Source organism: Eschrichtius robustus, chromosome 5 (assembly GCF_028021215.1).
Source record: "Eschrichtius robustus isolate mEscRob2 chromosome 5, mEscRob2.pri, whole genome shotgun sequence".
Lineage (NCBI taxonomy): Eukaryota > Metazoa > Chordata > Mammalia > Artiodactyla > Eschrichtiidae > Eschrichtius > Eschrichtius robustus.
In genome coordinates this window covers 64,339,888-64,362,103 of record NC_090828.1, presented here as the reverse complement: position 1 = coordinate 64,362,103, position 22,216 = coordinate 64,339,888, and the positions used below count along the sequence as shown (strand labels likewise).

Genomic DNA, 22,216 nt, shown 5'->3' with positions numbered 1-22,216 from the left:
ACCAGAGGGAAGCATCGGCCCGGCGCAGGGCAGGAGACCACGGTGCCTGCTTTCCACGGGCGACCGGGCTGGGCGGCAGGCGGCGCGCCCCGCTACCGAGAGGCGGGTACCCGGGAACGCCGGGCTGCGAGGCGGGCGTGGAGCAGCGGCTGTCAGGGAGGGAGGCCAGCATCCTCCCCGGCCTCGGAAAAGAACCTGGGCCTCCGCAACTCCTACGTAGCCCGGTTACCCACGCCGAGAGGCTGCTGACGGGAGACCGAGGCGCGGAGCTTGGAGAGCACAGGCGCGGCTGCGCCCGCTGAGTCCCCCAGGACGCGGCCCCCAAGGCGCGGCGCGGGGGCGCTGGAAGCCGAGGGCGGCGCCCCCGCAACCCCACCCCGGCCGCGGCTGCCTGCTCGCGTGGCCACCGACCACAGGCTGCGGGCCCGGCGCGCGGGAGGAAGAAGATGCGGCGGCATTGCCGGGTCCCCAGTTCCGCCGCCCCAGCGATCGGGGAGATAAAAGTTTGCAGCATGCGGCTCGTCTGCAGTGCGAGTCACATCCGCCGCGCCGCCTCCTGCAGCACCAGCGCTCACGGAACGAACAAATAAATTAAAAAAAAAAAAAAAAAAAAAAAAGCTGTTGAAGCCGGTAGGCCCAGAAGCCGACCGCTCTGCCTCCCGGGCGTGCATGGAGGCAAGCCCAGCATCCCGCGTCCCCTCCCGCCCCGGTCGCGCCTCCCGCCCGGCCTCAGCGACCGGCCTGAACCGGCCCCGCCGCGCCCGCCGCACTGACCGATAACCTCCTGCAGCTCGTACGCGTCCCTGCAGATGGGCCAGCCGACCGCCTGCGCCGCCGGGGCTGGGGCCACGGGCGCCACCGGAGCCGGCGCTGCTGTCGCGGCCGCCGGGGCCGCCGCCGCCGGTGTCACCGGGGCCGCCTGCTGGGGCTGCTGGACGTGCACGGGCGAGCCGCTCGGCTCCGCCATGATGCTGCCGGAGGAGAGCGAGAAGACGCGCCGGCCGGCGGACGACCTTCCACTTGAAACTTCCCTTCCCTCCCCTCGCCGCCGACACCTCTCGACCGGCGCACGCCCTCCCCGCCCGCCGCCGACGCCGCCGCTGGAGCCAGCCACGAGAGGACGGAGCAAGGGAGGCCGAGCCGGGCGGAGGGAGGAGGCAGCGCCACCGGAGGCGGGGAGGGGAGGAGGAGGCGGCCGCCGCGCTCGCCGCGCGCCCCGAGCCTCGCGCGCGCAGTTCTCTGTCTCCGCGAGGGGAACCGCCGCCCCGCCGCCCTCTCCTGCCCTGCTCGCGGCCGGGGAAGTTTCCACCGGAGGGGAGCGAGGCCGGGTTGGGTTGGCTTTCGGGGCCCGCGTCCCTCGCCCCCTCACTCCCTGCTTTCCCTGCGCCTTCGCCCCAGACAGTCGGACTCTCCGGAAGATGTCCCCTGGGGACCCCGAGGACGGGGTCGTTGAACCGCCGCCAGGTTCTCAGATTCAGAAGTCTCCCCAAGTAAAGAGAACCTGAAGTTCATTTACAAGTCAGCGACTGAGACACCTACACGCCGGCCATTTGTAGGACGCCAGTTAAAAAATAACCTGAGTTGTAACTTTCCAGCCACCTACCTGCCAATATCCCTTTCCCCACCTTGCCTAATCTAATCGCAGCCCTTCTAGTTTTTTCTTAGTGAAACATGATTCCTTAGGTCTCTCGCTGTTCACAGACTTTCTTCATTTGTTCCAAGCCACTTGGATCCCAGGGAGGTGATGAAAGGGACTGTGCAGCTAGAATAAGAAGTGTAAGAGAAATTTGGACACTATTTCAAATTTTAGACCCTTAATAACAAGCCACATTAACCCGTTAGGACAACAGATAGCAGGCATTTATTTTACAGAGCATACTGGTTGTCAAAGTTTGTACCGCAGCATAAATAAACTGCGTTGGAAACAATTGCTGCTTTTCATCACTCCCAAAATTACCTCATCCTTAAAATTGCTATGGTATAAACCATAGGTCTTCCTAATTACAGGTGTCATATTTAACGCTGAATGTTCTCTGCGTTCCCCTGGTATAGATGACCAAGATTGCACCATCCTTGTCTTAAGGTGAAACGGTGCAGTGACCCAATGGTCATAATGGTCATTTGGCCAAAATTATCTTGTGTAGTTTTCATGATGAGGACTACTGAATAAGTAAGAATAATGAGCATATTAAAAAAAAAAAGACATTCAGAAAGACTGTGATACTTTGTCTCCTGTGTTTATATACAAAAATCTCCTTAAATTTTTTTAAAGATAATTCAGATGAAACCCAGAAATTCATTAGGAGAAACGTTGTATGTCTAATCAAAACACTGATGGAAACCGAACGGTGGATATGCGTAATCTCTCACAGCATGATGGAACAGTTGGGGTAAAGCAACTCCTGTGCTCTGGTCTACACACAGAAATTTATGCTGAACTGAGAAGTTGTACATTCTTTTATGAAGGAGTGTTCAAAAACTGTGTATTAATTTTAATGTCTGTCAAGAAACAGACAACATCAAGAACAAATAAATTCTAGGCCTCTGATGTTTCAAGGGGGAAAGAATAGGGAACAGGAATGCTGTAACTGGTCACCTCTTCAAGTGCAGCTCCCAATCCGAAGAACATTTAAGGACTATTTTTTAGGGAAAAGAAAAATGATTAAATGAATATGACTTCCATTTTGTCATATGAATTTATATTTTGACTTTCAAACCATGAAGGCCGGGAAACTGTGAAGGCCAGGAAAGTTCTTGGAACTTAATAAGAAAACATAATGTTGTCAAGACCAATAGCACAGATTTGAATCAAACACAGATCACTTAGTTTCCCACAAAGAACAAGTGTTCTGTAGTCATATACCAGATACCTGTACCCAGCGGACTGCTTTCCAAATGGCTCCTAGGATGATGACTTGTAAGAACAGATGACTGAGTGCAGACCCATCGCTACTGCCAGTAAATCAGTTTAAAGAACGTTTACTATCAGTGGCCTTTGGCATCATTTTTATATATGAAGAACAGAGCATGAATTATATTTTTAAATTATATAAAACCATTGGATTAGAATTTTAAGTTAATGTTTCCGTAAACAACTGAGTAGAGTGGTACTTAAAACTTGGAAATATATGTATTTAAAAAGTATTCAACTGATATGCAATTTCCTCTGAAAACCTATTACTAAATTTAAACTGAAAGGTGGCAGGGGAAGAAGCCTTTAAAGTGTAAACAACGTTTGTTTCAATACATATCTTTATTCTTTATTTATCTTTATCTTTATTTACATTTAGTCAGAGACTTTAAAACATTAGAAAGAAAAAATAAGAGGCTAAATTTTGTTAAGTGTTTACAACTACCTCATTGTATGTCAGGGTTTCTTAACTTCAGCAGTTTTGATATTCTGTGCCAGATTATTCTCTGTGTTGTAGAGGTCTGTTCTGGCCTCAGCTCACTAGATGCCAGTAGTACCCCCGCTCTCAGTCATGACTATCAAAAAGGACCCCAGATGTTGCCAAATGTCCTCTGAAGAGCAAATCACTGCTTTAGGTAAACTGAATATACAAAATTGTCATTTTATAAACAGATTATTGCAGTGGTTATTTGCATTACAAAGAGTTTAAATAGGGTTCAGTTATTCACAAATCCTGAAGAGGATCAGAATATGCTACCCCAAATATGCCACTTTGGCATAAGAATTATTTTGAGCTGAAGGCAATTAAGAAACAATAGACACAGGAAGAGTTCTCTTCCCTCCCCCAGTCTGCCTAAAAACATGGCATAAATTGCCCTTTTGTAAATGAAATTTCCATTTATAAAGGAAATTTCCATTTGCAAAGGTGCCCCCTCTCCCATACCAGGAAGAGGAGAATGACTGTTATCATGGAAATGGTGCTGAGATGATTCTGCACAAACAACTCTTATCTACCGGTAGTTTCCCCCATACATTTCCTAGTTACCTTCCCACAACTTACCCACACCCCCAGAAGCCCAAACCCCCTTTTCCTTGTCTAGTCACTTCTCCATAATTTATCACCCTTTGTTAAAATGGTATATAAGCCCCCAATTCTAACCACCCCTTTGAGTTATTCATCACTGAGTACTCCCACACAAGTGTGCATTTCACATGCAAATAAACTGTTTTTTCCTCTTGCTAATCTGTCTTTTGTCAGTTTAATTCACAGGTCTCCAGTTACTAAATTTGAGAAGTTAAAGGAAAAGCTTTTCCTCCTGTACAGCCTTTTGAACATCTAAAAGAAGATGTGTAGTGTAGTGGCCAAGACCGTGAAGAAAGAAAGTGCCAGATTCAAATCTTACCACCACCAACATTTTTTTTTTTTAATCTCTGACTTTGGACTGACTTTAACTTTCTGAGTCTCAATGTCCTCATTTACAAAATCAGCATCATAACTTTGACATGGGTTGTTACAACATAATTTGTATGTAAACAGCTTAACATAATGGCTGACACATAGTAAATGTTCAATAAAATGAAAACCCTTATCAATGTCATCATCATTATTCTTATCTGCCAAGATTTGTAACAAAACATAGAAGAGAAAGATTTATAATACTGGCAATCATGAACTGTACAGACTATAAGCTCCCTGAGGGCAGGCATTTTTGTTCCTTTGGTTCATTGCTGTATCCCAGTGCCTGGAATAACATCTGCCACAGAATATCCTCAGTAAATATTTGTTGAATGAATATAACACTTTTTAAATGGATAAAAACATGCTTTTAAGCATCAGAATGAGTCAGCCATGCCAAGGGTGGATTAGATGGGAGGAAACTGGAGGCGGAGAGACTGATTTGGAAGCCACTGCAATAAAGTTAGAGAAATGTGTATATGAATAAAGCCATGATATTGAGGATAATGATGAGGGGGTAGATTTAAGAATTATTTAAGGAGCAGAATAATGGGACTTAATGACAGATGAGATTCCTTTAAAAGTCAAATTGCCCAAATGCATTAAAAAAGTAGATGTAGGGGCTTCCCTGGTGGCGCAGTGGTTGAGAGTCTGCCTGCCAATGCAGGGGACACGGTTTCGAGCCCTGGTCTGGGAGGATCCCACATGCCGCGGGGCAACTGGGCCCGTGAGCCACAACTGCTGAGCCTGCGCGTGTGGAGCCTGTGCTCTGCAACAAGAGAGGCCGTGACAGTGAGAGGCCCGCGCACCGTGATGAAGAGTGCCCCCCACTTGCCGCAACTGGAGAAAGCCCTCGCACAGAAACGAGGACCCAACACAGCTATTAATTAATTAATTAATTAATTTTTTAAAAAAAGTAGATGTACACAAGTACAAAGTATAAAATGTTTTAGAAATACTTCTGTTGAAGGAATGAGAGGTTCTCTTGATTGACAGGTGGTCTTTCTCCCATGGCTAACCTATAATCTATTGCAAAGTCACTTCCATTGCCTGGTGAGAAAAGGCCAGATGTTCTTGGGTGTGAAGAATATCTATCACCATATTTCCCATCTCCAACTCTCTTATAATTCCTGTTTTAGTAACTATGTTTGAGGGGAAAGTTGTGACAGAGCTGAACATTTATTTCAACAATTGCTTCCAAAGACAAGCATCCAATTTTTTTGAGTTAGGGTGATGGCAGGGCATAGTAGAAAAGGTATGGGTTTAAGTCTGTAATAGCTGGATTTACATACTTGATCTGCACTTACTAGTTGGCAGCTTAAGCTCTCTGAGCTTCTGTTTTCTTAAAATAGGGACAATTCTCCCAGGATGATTGGGTTGCAGTAAAGATGAAATGAGTTGGTATGTGTAACACACCTTACCCACAGGACACACTTTAGTAGTATAGCAGTGGCTCCAGAATTTCCTCCTAGGAGGGACTCGAGGGTGGTGGTCTCAGGTTGAATTGCATCGCCCCAAAAGACATGTCAAAGGCTCAAACCCCAACACTTGTGAATGTGACCTTATTTGCAAATAGGGTCTTGGCAAGTTAAGATTAGGTCAAAATAGATTAGGCTGGGCCTATTCCAATGACTGGTATCCCTACAAGAAGAGGAAATTTGGACCCAGGGATACAGGAAGAATGCCATGTGAGGAGAGAGGCAGAAACTGGAGCGATATGTCTGCACGTCAAGGGATGCCAAAGATTGCCAGCAGCAACCAGAAGCTAGGAGAGAGGCATGGCACAGATTCTCCCTCAGAGCCTCCAGTAGGAGCCAACACTGCTAATACCTTGATTTTGGACTTCTAGCCTCCAGGCTGGGAGAGAATCAATTTCTGTTGTTTTACTCCACTGAAGTCTGTGGTACTTTGTTACAGCAGCCCTAGGGAAGTAATACTGCGGGATTATGGGATTTGTTCTTTAGCCAACTGCATTTCATTTGGACCAAATTTAGCAATGAGCACCAATGGAAATAACCACTGCTTTGGAGCCATCACTCTACCAAAGCCCTGGACCTTACGCTACACCTTGTTTTTAATCCAATTTTAAGTGGGGGAAAAAAAAACAAACTGCAGAGTTAATATCTGAATGAATTTTCAGCAGAGATGTCAAATGTCCATCTGAAAAATGCATTTGAGAACATATGAACCTTTCCAACTTTGAAGACCAAGGCATCCTACCATGAGCGTACCCATAGAGATGTCATGTGCTTGCCACTGACACAGCTGATGCTATCTGTTACCCAAAGTCCAGAGCTGGTGTGATCCAGTTTTCTTAGGTTAACACAATTTAATGTTAAGGAGTCATTGGTGCCTATTTCCCAACCATAAATGGAAAGAGAGGCTTAAATCTATCTTAAGCTGAATTATTGCAAAGACACTGCTTTTTTTTTTTTTAATTTTATTTATTTATGGCTGTGTTGGGTCTTTGTTTCTGTGCAAAGGCTTTCTCTAGTTTTGGTAAGCGGGGGCCACTCTTCATCACGGTGCGCGGGCCTCTCACTATCACGGCCTCTCTTGTTGCGGAGCACAGGCTCCAGACGCGCAGGCTCAGTAATTGTGGCTCACAGGCCTAGTTGCTCCGCGGCATGTGGGATCTTCCCAGACCAGGGCTCGAACCCGTGTCCTCTGCATTGGCAGGCAGATTCTCAACCACTGCACCACCAGGGAAGCCCGACACTGCTTTTTAAATTCATGTGATTTAAGGAATTAAACTTATATGAATTGTAACTTCCAGACACGTGTTTTCATTTATTTCCCAACCTACTGTTGAAACTTTCTATTGCATTTATGTTACAGACAGAATTGCTCTGGTGACAACTAATGTCTCTTCACTTATCTCAGAGGTTTCTGACTATGATTTGGGTCCTGATAGAGAGAAGTCTCACTAGAAGCCCTACCCTCCGTATGCATAGGGAAGACCTCCATATTTAGCAAGGCTTGCCCTTTGCTATAACATCCAAAGGCATTACCATAAATCTCTGTGGCATATATATGTCTTTTATGATGTAACCTGTCGAAAACCTGATAGTCTTGTCCCAGGCAGACTGACATAAAAATGTAATTAAAAACAATTTGATTCTTTATTGCTGTCTCCACTGACGAATCTCAAATAGGAATCCTGTTCATTACACAAAACAGCATTTTCTGAAAATTTTTGTTCAACCCTTCTCAACTTCAAACTTTTCCAAATACCAAGGATGTCTCAAAGCCTCTCTTTTCCTCTCTATTAAAAAATCCTCCCACCAAAACGATCAACAAACCCTGAGCACTCTTTCTTCTCTGCCTCTCTGGCCTCCATGCCAGGCTCAGATCTTTATCGGGAGAGGCATGTTGAGTTATCTGTATTCTGAAAACCAAAGAAGGGTCAGGGGCTGCCCTGGTTTATAAGGGGTATGTAATAAAACGTTTAATAATTTAACTTACTAATATTCTTTCATTCAGTAAATACAGTTTTAGGGACTATAATTTGCATGACACTTTGCCAAATGCTGTAGAAAAATAAAAGACAAAACTATCTCAGCCCTTAAGAATTGTATAACCAATACAATCCCATTTTATCCAGTGTCCAATCTTCCAGCACCCCAGCTGCCCCCAAGTTACTGAAACATGTAAACAACACTTAAAATAAGGAGACTAGCCCAAACCAGAGGTCACAGAGATGCCATATGATGGGTTGATTTGCTGATCAAAATAAATCACTTCTCTTACTATTGACTGGCAAAGTCTAAAAAACAAAAACAAAAAACCCATGCCCTACTGGTGCTGAAGTCAAGAATTCTAAGAGAAATGGCAGGAAATAGCAAGAAAATTAAAATGAAAACCAGACAAAAGAGGGAATTCATGGCAGTCCAATGGTTAGGACTCGGCACTTTCACTGCCATGGCCGGGGTTCAATCTCTGGTCGGGGAACTAAGATCCCACAAGCCACACAACATGGCAAAAAAATAAAATAAAATAAAAATGCAACAAAACAGCAGAAGGAGAGGTAGATATTAGAGGCAGCTAGAGAGGTAGATGCCTTTGCTATTAAGCAGTTAGGAGAGGACGGCAGAAATGGCCTTGAAGAAAGCAAAGAATCATAACGGAAGGAAGTTCAGTATCAAGGGCCAGACCTGCATCCAAGGAGACACAGCCCAGGTGCAAGCACATATGTCTACACAGTGTGGGCAGTGGGACAGTGTCACACCGACCAGCGTTGGCCCAGCATGGTATACCATCATGCCAGAAAGCTTGCCCAGTGCTGCCAGATTTTCTGGTTGTTTTAGGAGAAGCCAACAAATCTGATTTTATGTGAAATATTTCCATTTTTAAATATTGGCCTGACTTTATAAAATACTGCACAGAATCTGATACCATATACATAATGTTTCAAAACAAGAAAATGCTAAACACAGTCTTTGAATAAATACATAGTGAAACATGGGCCTGAGCAATAAACGTCAAATTCTGGGTAGTGGTGATCCCTTGAGAGGGTAGGCAGGGGAAAGGCACATAAAGGGCTTCTATGGCATCTGTAATGTTTTATTGCTTTAATAAAAATCTGTAATAAATATAGCAAAATGATAAGATTTGTTAGACTAGATGATAGGTCCATGAGTTTCTATTACATTAGTGACCCTGCTGTTCTGTACGCTTGAAATATTTCACAATTATAAGACAATAATACTGCACAGGCCAAACATTTTCAGTCCACATCAGACCAGTGGAGCAGAATTTTGCAGACTCTGCATAGCATGATTCAAAAGGCATAGAGCCCACACTCAGGTTAGACCAGGGTGAGCAGCACTTTGGTCGCCCCTCCCCCCAAGAGTAAAACATAGGTGGTCCAAGTGGTTTTCAACCTGCTTGGACATCAGAGTCACCTGTCCAGCTTGTTAAAACTTCCCATGCCTGGGTGTCACCTAGATTCTACTAAATCATAACCTGCATCTAGAAACTGGGCAGCGAGGGGACTCTAATGTGCAACCAGAGTTGAAAACTACTGTGATAGTTCAGAGAACATTACCGTGACACAGGGAAGCCACAACTAGAAAAGCACCTGAGTCAGGGGGCTCCCAGATAGGTGACAACTTAAAAAATCTCATAGTGGTCACTGGTGGCTTTCCTGGAGTTAGACATAACAAATGACAATGAAAGCAAAATACTCATGAAAAAGGACTAAGTCTTTTTGTAATAAGAAAATTGAAATACGAACTATTGAAAGAGTAACTGTTTAAAAAAATATTTTCATTGAAATGGTTAGAATAAAATATTATTCAGTACGTTATTTTAAAGAAGCAAACTGTGTACCTACTGTGTGCAAGCTTTCTGCATAGAGTTGTGGAATGATGGAAAGATGGATGAGCCCCATCCCTTACTCGCAAAGAAACAACATCTAATGGGGCAGACAGACATGTCAACAAATAATTTCTCCTTTGGGGAGACGGAGACTGGTCATGTGAGTATGATTCTAGTTTTGACTCAAAGACTCCAAAACTAGAGCATTCAAGTTATTGGGTCACAGGGTCTTATTTTAACCATTCTCTGATGGCCTGGGTTTGGTGGAGAGACCCCAGAAGCTGGGAGAGAAGAGCAGAATGGAAAGGAATCATCTTAAAATGACTTTGACTTCAGACAGTGTTAAATATATGAAGGGTTCAAAAATGATGCCTTGACATGGAAGCAACCTAAATGTCCATTGACAGACGAATGGATAAAGAAGATGTCGAACATATAGAAAATGGAATACTACTCAGCCATAAAAAAGAATGAAATAATGCCATTTGCAGCAACATGGATGGGCCTAGAGATTATCATACTAAGTGAAGTAAGTCAGACAGAGAAAGACAAATACTATATGATATTTAGTATTTACATATCCTTATATGTAGAATCTAAAATGTGACACAAATGAACTTATCCAGAAAACAGAAACAGACTCACAGACATAGAGAACAGACTTGTGGTTGCCAAGGTTGGAGGGGGGGGGTGGGGGAGGGATGGTTAGGACTTTGGGTTTAGCAGATGCAAACTATTATATACAGGATGGATAAACAACAAGGTCCTACTGTATAGCACAGGGAACTATACTCAGTATCTTGTAGTAAACCATAATGGAAAAGAATACGAAAAAGAATATATATATGTATAACTGAATCAATTTGTTGTACACCAGAAACTAACACAACATTGTAAATCACTATACAGTAAGTCCCCTACATACGAACCTTTAAGTTGCGAACTTTCAAAGATGCAAACGTTCATTCCATCAACGTCAGACGTGAGTGAAACTGCAGCTTGCCCTCCATCTCCTATTGCTGACGATCTTTCAGCTCTACCACCTCCCACCTCCTTTCCCTCCACCAGTCAGTAACTCTTCTTGCCTGTTCACTTGATGCCAGCCCCTGTATGCCAGCTGTTGTACTGTATTACTGTACTTTTCAAGGCACTGTACTGTAAGATTAAAAATGTTCTTTATTTTTTGTGTGTGTTTTTTATGTACTATTTGTGTGAAAAGTATTATAAACCTCTTACAGTACCGTACTATATAGCCGATTGTGTTAGTTCGGTACCTAGGCTAACTTTGTTGGACTTATGAACAAATTGGACTTACGAACACACTCTCGAATGGAACTCGTTCGTATATAGGGGACTTACTATACTTCAGTAACATAAATTTTTTAAAAATGATGTCTTGAAAGACTATTCTTACTATAAGTTAATCAGGTTAATCCACAAAAGCTTTTTTCTTTTTTTTTTAATACTTTTTATTTATTTATTTATTTATTTATTTGGCTGCACCTGGTCTTAGTTGCGGCATGTGGGATCTTTTAGTTATGGCATACAGGATCTAGTTCCCTGACCAGGGACTGAACCCAGGCCCCCTCCATTGGGAGCGTGGAGTCTTAACCATTGGACCACCAGGGAAGTCCCACAAAAGCTTTGTTCTTGATATAAAGAAATTTTTTTTCCTTTGCTATAAAGAAGACTTTGGTATGACTTTCTCTTTCAGAACCCCACATGTGAATGAATCACTGAGTGAATGAATAGAATTTCAATCCTCATAACCAAGATAACATTGGATCATAATATACTCCTTTAGGATAATTTTCAGGAATGTCTATAATTCAAAGCATTTCCTTCTACAACAATAACAATAGCTATAGTTTATGGATACATTGCACTAAGCATTTTAGATACATTCTCTTGACTGATCTTCACCTACAACCTGCTGAGGTAGGTCACATTATGTGCATTTTTATAGCTGGAGAAATTGAAGGTCATGATGGTTAAATAACAAACCGAACCCTAATCTTGGTTTATCTGCAGCAGAGCCAGGATTCAAACATGCTCTAACTCCAAAGGCTAAAACTTAAACTCAGCACTATATTCCTCTACTGCTTGACAAAGCATATTCGCTATTATTACATTAAAACTTTTAAACAAAATTTTATTAATTAAATTAAATTTCAATTTAATTTTAATTAAAAATGCCTACTGAGGTACTATGCAGTTTGAGACCATTTCAAGCCAGAAGGTAAGGCTGTAGATAGCCAGGAGACAATCACTAAGAGTGGAGTGTTCCTTCTTCAAGCATCAATTTTTGGTAATTTTGAGTTAAGAGACAAATAATCCATATGTGCCTCTATTCCTTCATCCAAATATTATAAATATTAGTTCCAAAACTACCTTTATGCACCCGCAACAATACTCTGTGAACCATGGCTGTTGTTAATCCGTGTTTTAAAAATGCTAAAGTAACCGTTAACTTGAATAAGCAATATAAATAATTTATTAGTTTGGTCTCCAAATCAAGTAAAAGCTATATGACAGTATTTCACAGCTCAATGAAGCAGGTAGTTCAGTCAAGTAGTGAATAGTCTTCAAATCAGTTGTTCCTTAAATACAAAGAAGAGTGGTGTATATATAAGCAATTCAAGAGACTAGAAAAGGCCAGGTAATGTTACAGAATTTTGACACATATTTCAATAGATAATCCAATAATATTTTCATTTTCATGAGTTTAACTCTTTAAAATTCCATTAAAACATAAATTTTTGAAAAAAGAGAAAAAAAATCACAGTGTTTTGGTGTTATTTTCAAGTCATTTAATGCACACATTATTTGAATATTGAGCATTATAGCCGGCTTACTACTTTGTGTTCCCGTGACTGGGCTGTCAAAGGAAGCCGATCACTGCCTTAACCAGCTGTGTGCATAAAGAAAGGCCATTATTTTTTCCTTTCTCATGAAAATGCATGGCCCATTTTGTATTTCCCACAGATACTGCATGGATTTAATTCAGCAAATGAGGTACTCGCTATACTAAAAGAAAGAGCTTATGGAGGTAATATCATGTCAAGAAAATATTATTTTATTGGGACAAACATTTTTTTCAAAGATAGCAAGAATGTTTATTGTGAGGTGGAAAACAGTAGCACAGTAGAAGCCCAAAGAGTTCATATATCTATTGACAGAGGTTTGTTCTTTCAAATAAGCAATTAATCATGGGAATAGAGGCTGATGAAAAATTTAGATTATGAAAGAGCTTCATTAAAATTTTTTTCCTTTTGAATACCTAAGTAGATGTACAAGTTATAAAAATTGAAAGTAGGAAGGGTATAAAGTGAAAACCGTATCTCCCTCCTGCCTTTATCTTTCACCCATGTAGTTCTCTTTGCTAGAAGCAACTACTATTACCTTGTTCTTGCATCCTTCAAGAGGTATCCCATGCATATGCAACCATATTTATATGTTGTTTTCTACACTAATAATAACATAATACTGATCCATAGTCCCATTTTTTTACTTTAACAAATGTCTTGGAAAAGGTGTCATGGAGTCCTAATTTTTTTTTTTTTAACCTAGCTCTATGCTGCCCATGTTTCTTTTTTTTTTAATTTTTTTAATTTTTATTTATTTATTTATGGCTGTGTTGGGTCTTCATTTCTGTGCGAGGGCTTTCTCTAGTTGTGGCAAGTGGGGGCCACTCTTCACCGCGGTGCGCGGGCCTCTCACTATCGCGGCCTCTCTTGTTGCGGAGCACAGGTTCCAGACCCGCAGGCTCAGTAGCTGTGGCTCACGGGCTTAGTTGCTCCGCGGCATGTGGGATCTTCCCAGACCAGGGCTCGAGCCCGTGTCCCCTGCATTGGCAGGCGGATTCTCAACCACTGTGCCACCAGGGAAGCCCCATGTTTCTTTTCATATTGGGGTAAAATTTGCACTTAATAAGATGCTAAGATTCATTTTCATACATTTGGAGAATTGAATACAAGGGTGTAACCATCTCTCAAAGCAAGATTTAGAATATTTCATAATTCTTCTTAAGAGCTAATTAATATTCTACTGCATGGATGTGCCATGACTGATTTAACCAAACCTCTATTTTTGCACTCTTTTGCTGTTATAAATAAGCTTGCAGTGAATAACATGTATATGTATGATATTGCATGTGTCTAAGTACACCTATGGGATATTTCCTAGAATTAGGATTGCTACATCAAAGGGTATGTGCATTTTAACTCGGAAGGATATTGACAAATTACATAGCATAGGGGTTGTACACTCTGGCTGACAATTTATGAAGGTTTTTTTTGCAATATACTGTGGTTATTAAACTTCTTGATCTTTGCCCACTGGTAGGTGGATAAAGTGTGACTGTAGCTTTAATTTTGTTTCTCTCATTCGGAGGATGCTGAGCATCTTTTCGTGTGTTTAAGAAGCATTAAACAGCTTCATTCCAAAAGAAAATCTGAGCCAAAGCAAAGGTGCTGTGAAGACTGCCATGTATTTGGAGTGATGAACAGAAACACAAAAGACTTGACATTTATTCTAACCTTTCAAGAGAAGTTGGACAAAGTAATGTGTTTCTGAGGACAGTAGAAACTTAAGGAAACTTGATATTTCAAGTATGACCTGAAAAGAAGATGCCAAAATCTTGAATGGAAAAGTCCAAGAAACCAAAGATCTAAGAAAGTATGCCTGCCTGAATCACAAATGAAGACAATGTTAATTTGTTTCATCAACATAAATGGTATTGTCCATGCTAATTAATTTACAAGGTCGAACAGTCAGGCAAGCTTATTATGCAGAAATTCTAAAACATCTGTGGTATTGTATACTGCACAAATCACTGCTTGATCATCCATTTTATTTACTACACTTTGCTCTGTACAACCTTTGACTAGTCTTTAAAATCAGTGCCATCCTAAAAGGAAAAAAGCAACCCAAAAAGGAAAGAAAACTTGCCATTGAGGATATTCAAAAGACAGTGACTTCAGTTCTAATTGCAATTCCAACAGAAAAGATTCAAAATACTTGGGGCAATACTTGAAATCACTACATAGTTCCCAATGTGACTTATTTGGGGGAAACAATACTCTCTTAGATTTAGAAGTTCTTATTTTAAGTTGGTTCCATTGCTGGATAATTATATTATTTATGCCATGTTAATCTAACAATCAGGGATACTTAAAATCCTTCAACTACCCTTTCTCTCTCCAATAAAGTACTTCATGGAACAATAGAACTATAGAAAAAAAAACATTATTGTTTAATTTATTAGACTCCCACTTATTTGCTGCAAAGTATTATTAAAGTTATGTCTCTTACCTGGGCCTCAGTTTTCTTTTCTGTTAAACTCAGATAACAAATTGTAGTGCCTAATTAACTAATAAAGTCTCTGTCATATAGTAGTCTCTCAGAAAATTCTGGTTCTCTTCCCCACATGTGTATCTGATTAGGACTTTGTCGATGGACCCAAAAGTAGCAATTAAAAATGAAACTCTTGAGATTTCAAAGGACTAAGTATGAAAGATTTAGGTTTCAAATTAGGAAGAATTTTCTTTTACTGACACCTGTGATTAAAAAAAAAAACCTTCAGTGGAACACTTAAGGAAAAAATGTACAAAAATATATTGTCTGAGTTCATTTGCGAACAATAGAATCCACTCTAGCTAGTTTACAGGATATTAAAAGACTTTCAGATTTCGGAGGAGGGACAAAGGGACTGAGTCTGGATTGAACTTTCAGGAAAGATTGCCACAGCTACGTTTCACTGTTGAGGCACTATACTGGGTTGAATACTATCCCCCCAAAATTCATGTTTACCTGAAACCTGTAAATGTGACCTTATTTGGAAATAGGATCTTGCAGATGTAATCAAGTTAAGATGAGGTTGTACTCGATTAAGGTGGGCCTTAATCCAATGTCTAGTGTCCTTAAAAGGACACTGACAGAAGAGACACTGACACATGAGAAAAGGACATTTGAAGCTGGAGGCAGAGATTGGAGTGATAAACCAAGGTATAAACCAAGGAATGCCAAGGATTGCCAGAAACCCCCAGAAACTAGAAAAGGCAGGGAAGGATTGCCCCTAGAGCCTTCAGAGAGAGCATGGCTCTACTGATAACCAGATTTTGGACTTCTAGCCCGCAGAATTGTGAAAGAATACATTTATGTTGTCTTAAGCTTCCCCAGTTTGTGGAACTTTGTTAGGGCAGCCCTGGCAAACTAACATAGGCACCAAGGGAACTGCTGAATCTTCCATAATCAGGGATCCTCCAGTTCCAGAACCACACTTCTACCTTAATAGTTAATAAGACTTTAAGATCAGGAAACTACTACAATCAGGAAACCAACAGGATCAGGCAACCTGCCATGGTCAAGGAATGTCACTACCGCTGGTTCCAGAATCGTGGCACACCTGCTACAAACAGTCCACACCTTATCTTAAGGCATAATGCAGGGTTCTTTGAACAATAGGACTTTAGCTGATACTCCCACAGAAAAAGCAAACACTTCCATCATAATTTTTTTCCAGCAGTGGAGGAAGAAAATGCAGCAGAAGCACAGCCTATGCCTCACAGTGGCAAATGCATCTGATTGGTCAATCCTAAATCACATCCAGAACCCTAGCTGTAAGGGAGTCTAGGAAGTATAGTTATTCGTTTTCCAGACTCCACAGTACAGGAAGATAAAAGGATGTTAAGCACCAATCCACCATATTTACTACAGATAGTTCATGCAATTATTCCTTTAATTCAGAAATTACCAGCATTAGATGTATTAAATCACTTAATTTCCTGGACCTCAGTTATCTTATCTGTATAAAACTAAGATTGAAGGTGATCTCCAAGTATACCCTTGATTTTAAAATTCTAAATTTTTAAGCCATATATAAATCTGTACGTAAAAACATACTTTCCACATGTTTCTTTACATAGTTTTCTAGACTTTCTTGAGAAAAGATACTGGATAGAAATTCTACAGCACCTACATGCTAACATGTAAACTTTTTGTAAACTTTATGTAAACTTTTTTCTTTTTTTTAGTTTTCTTTTTTAAAAATTTTTATTAGAATATGGGTGAGTTACAATGTCGTGTATGTAAACGTTTAATTGTCTTCAAAGAGGTGCAGAGAGTAGATTTACTCTTTGGAGGGGGAGAATTTGTATAGGAATGTGTGTGTGTGTGCGCCCACGTGTATGAATTGTGCATGTAAACACAAGTCAATTAAAATTTCTCATGAATAAAATTTCTCATGACTAGGTAAAAGCAAACTGGCAGAAATTCAATACATATGGTAAATATAGACAATTAAGTAGACTCTGCTTCACGTTTTTGTCTGGTTTTGAATTCTTATATTTGCTTCCCACATTTCTTTTTTCTAAAATGAATCAGCCTCATTAAATTTAGCATGACTAAGGTTTTCCAGATATAAAAAAGAATAGCAAGTTGTGAATGGGCTTTACCATGTTGAATAACTACTATAAAAGTAGAATTTTATTAACTTTTTGTAAGTAATTACATATGAATTGGTTGATTACTTATAATTTTATCACTAAACATCTTTTATTTTATTTATTTATTATTTTTTTATTTTGGCTGTGTTGGGTCTTCACTGTAGCACAAGGGCTTCTCTCTAGTTGTGGTGTGTGGGTTTTCTCTCTCTAGTTGTGGTGCATGGGCTCAGTAGCTGCGGTGTACAGGCTTAGTTGCCCCATGTCATGTGGGAACTTAGTTCCCCAACCAGGGATTGAACCCACGTCCCCTGCAATGGAAGGTGGTTTTTTTTACCACTTGACCACCAGGAAAGTCCCCATTAAAAATCTTTACATATTATTCATACCCTTAACAGTCAGTATATTATCTTTTTATAACATAAGGGCTAGTGTTCACTATAATAGATTTGCAAAAATGGCCACAAATTATTCCCTCCCTGTTATCTAAACTGCTACATGATGTGACTTTTCAGCTCACTTTATTAACAGGTGGAGTCTCTTTTTTACCTCTAGTATCAAAGCTGGTCTTGTAACTTGCTTTGGCCAATGGAATGCTATAGAAACAATGTGTACCAATTTCACCAGGGCCTCAAGAGCCCTTGCACACTTCTACTAGCTCTGTTGGACACTTGCTGAGTGACTTTGTGAACAAACTTAGGCTAGCCTACTAGAGGATGAGAAACAACATGGAAGACTGCCAAGACACCCGAGTCAATAGCCAGCCACCTCTAGTCAATCTGGGGTGATCACAGTCATATGAGTTACCTCAGCTGAGGCCAGAAGAGCCACCCTGCTAAGCCCAGCCCACATTGCTGATCCACAGAATCATGAACTAAATAAATGGTTATTGTTTAAAAAACTAAGTTTTGGGGTGTTTGTTATGCAGCAAAGTTAAATACTGTTCTCAGTTAACCTTGTTTAAATTTTCTGAGTGCCTCAAATATCTGGATTACTTCCTTCCAAGAATAGCATGTACTGGGGAAGTTTCCAAAATGGCAGAGTGGAAAGACCCTGAGCTCACCTCCTCTCACAGGCATACCAAAATTACCTCTATTTACAGAAAAACTATTGATGAAAAAGACCAGAACCTACCAGAAAAGGTCTTCTACAATTAAATATATAAAGAAGGAACCACAACAAGACAGGTAGGAGGGGTGGACTCATGGTATAGTACAGACCCACACCCCGAGATGGGAAACCCACAGAGGAGAATAATTACAATTGCAGAGTTTCTTCCCAAGGAGTGAGGGGTTTGAACCCCACATCGGGCTCCCAGCCCAGTGATCCTGTGCCAGGAAGACTAGCTCTCAGAATGTATGGATTTGAAGGCCAGCAGGACTTACTTTTGGGAGACCCAGAGAGCTGGGAGAAATAGAAACTCCACTCTTAAAGAGTGCACACAAAATCTCACACACTCTGGGATCTAAGACAGAAGCAGTAATTTAAAAGGAGCCTGGGTCAAGCCCACCTGCTGATCTTGGAGAGTCTCCTGTAGAGGCAGAAGGCAACTGGAGCTCACCCTGGAGACACAGATACTGGTGCCAGGCATTTTGGGGAGCTCATTCTACCATGTGGACACTGGTGCTGGCAAAATCTGAGTTCAGCATCCCAAATCAGCTTTACAGGAAATGTTAAAGGGACTTCCCTAAGCAAAAAAAGAAAAGGCCACAACTATAAACATGAAAATTAAGGTAGGAAAGAGCTCATTGGTAAAGGCAAATATACAGTAAAAGTAGGAAATCAACCATATCCAAAGATAGTAGGAATGTTAAAAGACAAAAGTAGTAAAATCATCTATATACATAATAAGCAGTTAAGGGATACACAAAACAAATAGATTTTAAATACGATGTCAAAAACAGTAACCATGAGGGAAGGGGAGTAAAAATGCAAAGTTGTTAAAATACATTTGAAATTAAGAGATCTGCAACTTAAAATCATGCACACACACACACACACACACACACGCACACACACATATGGCTATGTATAAACCTCATGGTAAACCACAAACCAAAAATCTATACACACACAAAAAAGGCAAAGGACTCAAAACTCCAAACATAAAACCAGATAATCATCAATTCACAAGGAAAGAGAACAAAAGAAAATGAAAGGAACATAAAAGAACTACAAAAACGACCCAAAAACAATTAACAAAGTGACAATAAGTACATACCTATCAATAATTACTTTAAATGTCAATGAACTAAATGCTCCAATCAAAAGACTTAGAGTGGCTAAATGGATACAAAGAAAAGACTCATAAATATGCTGCCTACAAGTGATTCACATCAGATCTAAAGTCACACACAGACTGAAAGTGAGGGGATGGAAAAAAGAATTCCATGCAAATGGAACTCAAAAAAAGCCAGGGTAACAATACTTATGTCAGAAAAAATTGACTTTAAATTAAAGACTGCTACAAGAGACAAAGACGAACATTACATGATGATCAAGGGATCAGTCCAAGAAGAAGGTATAACAATTGTAAATATATAGGCACCCAACATTGGACCATCTAAATACATAAAGCAAATATTAACAGACATAAAGAGAGAAATTGACAGTAACACAATAATAGTAAGGGACTTCAACACCCCACTTAATCAATGGACAGATCACCCATACAGAAAATCAATAAGGAAACATTGGCCTTAAATCACACACTAGACATGATGGATTTAATAGGTATGAAGATTCCATCCAAAAGCAGCAGAATACACATTCTTTTCAAGTGCACATGGAACATTCTTCAGGATAGATAACTTTCTAGGCCACAAAACAAGCCTCGGTGAATTTAAGAGAACTGAAATCATATCAAGCATCTTTTCTGACCACAGTGGTATAAAACTAGAAATCAACTATAAGAAAAAAACTGCAAAAAACACAAACATGTGGAGGCTAAACAACACGCTACTAAACAACCAATGGATCACTGAAGAAATCAAAGAAGAAATTAAAAAATACCTGAAGACAAATGAAAACAAAGACAAAACAATCCAAAATCTGTGGGATGCATTAAAAGCAGTTCTGAGAGGAAAGTATATGGCAATACAAGCTTACCTCAGGAAATAAGAAAAATCTCAAATAAACAACCTAACCTTACACCTAAAGAACTAGAAAAAGAAGAACAAACAAAACCCAAAGTTAGTAGAAGGAAAGAAATCATAAAGATCAGAGCAGAAATAAATGAAATTGAGACTAAAAAAAAACAGAAAATTTCAGTGAAACTAAGAGCTGGTTCTTTGAAAAGATAAAATTGATAAAAATTTAGCCAGACTCATGAAGAAAAAAGAGAGAGGGACCAAATCAATAAATCAGAAATGAAAAAGAAGTTGCAAGCGATACCACAAAAATACGAAGCATTATAAGAGACTACTATGAACAATTATATGCCAATAAAATGGACCATCTGGAAGAAACAGATAAACTCCTAGAAATGTAAAATCTTCCCAGACTGAACAAGGAAGAAACAGAAAATATGAATAGACCAATTACCATTAATGAAATTGAATCAGTAATTTTAAAAAAACCTCAACAAATAAAAGTCCAGGATGAGATAGCTTCACAGGTAAATTCTACCAAACATTTAGAAAGAGTTAACACCTATCCTTCTCAAACTAGAACAAATAATTTAAAAATTTGTATGAAAACACAAAAGACCCCAAATAGCCAAAACAATCTTAAGAAAGAAAAAAATGGAGCTGAGATATCACACTCCCTGACTTCAGACTATATTACAAGGCTACGGTAATCAAAACAGTATAGTTCTGGCACAAAAAACAGACACATAGATCAATGGAGCAAAATAGAGAGCCCAGAAATAAAACCACACACTATGGCCAATTAATCCATAACAAAGCGGCAAGAATATACAATGCAGAAAAGACAGTCTCTTCAATAAGTGGTGCTGGGCTTCCCTGGTGGCGCAGTGGTTGAGTCTGCCTGCCAGTGCAGGGGACACGGGTTCGAGCCCTGGTCTGGGAGGATCTCACATGCCGTGGAGCGACTAGGCCCGTGAGCCACAATTACTGAGCCTGCACGTCTGGAGCCTGTGCTCCACAACGGGAGAGGCCGCGATAGTGAGAGACCCGTGCACCGCGATGAAGAGTGGCCCCCGCTCGCCACAACTAGAGAAAGCCCTCGCACAGAAATGAAGACCCAACACAGCCATAAATAAATAAATAAATAAATAAATAAATAAATAAATAAAATTTAAAAAAAAAAAGTGGTGCTGGGAAAACTGGACAGCTACATGTAAAAGAATAAAATTAGAACATTCTCTAACACCAAATATAAAAATAAACTCAAAATGGATTAAAGACTTAAATGTAAGACCAGAAACCATAAAACTCCTATAAGAAAACACAGGCAGAACACTCTTTGACTTAAATTGTAGCAATATTTTTTTGGATCTGTCTCCTAAGGCAATGGGAACAAAAGCAAAAATAAACAAATGGGACCTAATCAAACTTAAAAACTTTTCCACAGCAAAGGAAACCATCAACAAAATGAAAAGAAAACCTACTGAATGGGAGAAAATCTTTGCAAATGATATGACCAATAAGGGGTTAATATTTAAAATATATAAACTCATACAACTCAAGAACAAAAACAAACAACACAATCAAAAAATAGGCAGAAACACCTAAATAGACATTTCTCCAAAGAAGACATACAGATGGCCAACAGGCACATGAAAACATGCTCAACATCGCCAATCATCAGGGAAATGCATATCAAAACCACAATGAGATATTACCTCACACCTGTCAGAATGGCTATCATCAAAAAGAACACAAATAACAAATGTTGGTGAGGATGTGGAGGAAAGGGAACTCTTATACACTGTTGGTGGGAATGTAAATTGGTGCAGCCACTGTGAAAAACAGTATGGAGTTTCCTCAAAAATCTATGATCCAGCAATTCCACTTCTAGGTATATATCCAAAAAAGTCAAAAACACTAATTTGAAAAGATATATGTACCCTTATGTTCACTGAAGCATTATTTACAATAGCCAAGATATGGAAGCAACCTAAGT

The 22,216-nt window shown here is 40.3% G+C and overlaps 2 protein-coding genes across 2 annotated transcripts in view; one reads left to right on the top strand and one right to left on the bottom strand.

Moving 5' to 3' along the window:
- STK39 (serine/threonine kinase 39) overlaps window positions 1-1,181 on the bottom strand; it is a 305,309-nt gene extending 304,128 nt beyond the window's left edge. The window contains exon 1 of the mRNA XM_068544957.1: window positions 775-1,181. Coding sequence (XP_068401058.1) covers window positions 775-967 — 193 coding nt within the window. The 5' untranslated portion in view covers window positions 968-1,181. The remainder of the gene's footprint in view (window positions 1-774) is intronic.
- The window catches only part of LOC137764636 (cyclic GMP-AMP synthase-like), a 37,091-nt gene continuing 15,840 nt past the window's right edge, over window positions 966-22,216 (top strand). Inside the window, 2 exon segments of the mRNA XM_068543684.1 lie at window positions 966-1,490; window positions 3,858-3,927. Coding sequence (XP_068399785.1) covers window positions 966-1,490; window positions 3,858-3,927 — 595 coding nt within the window.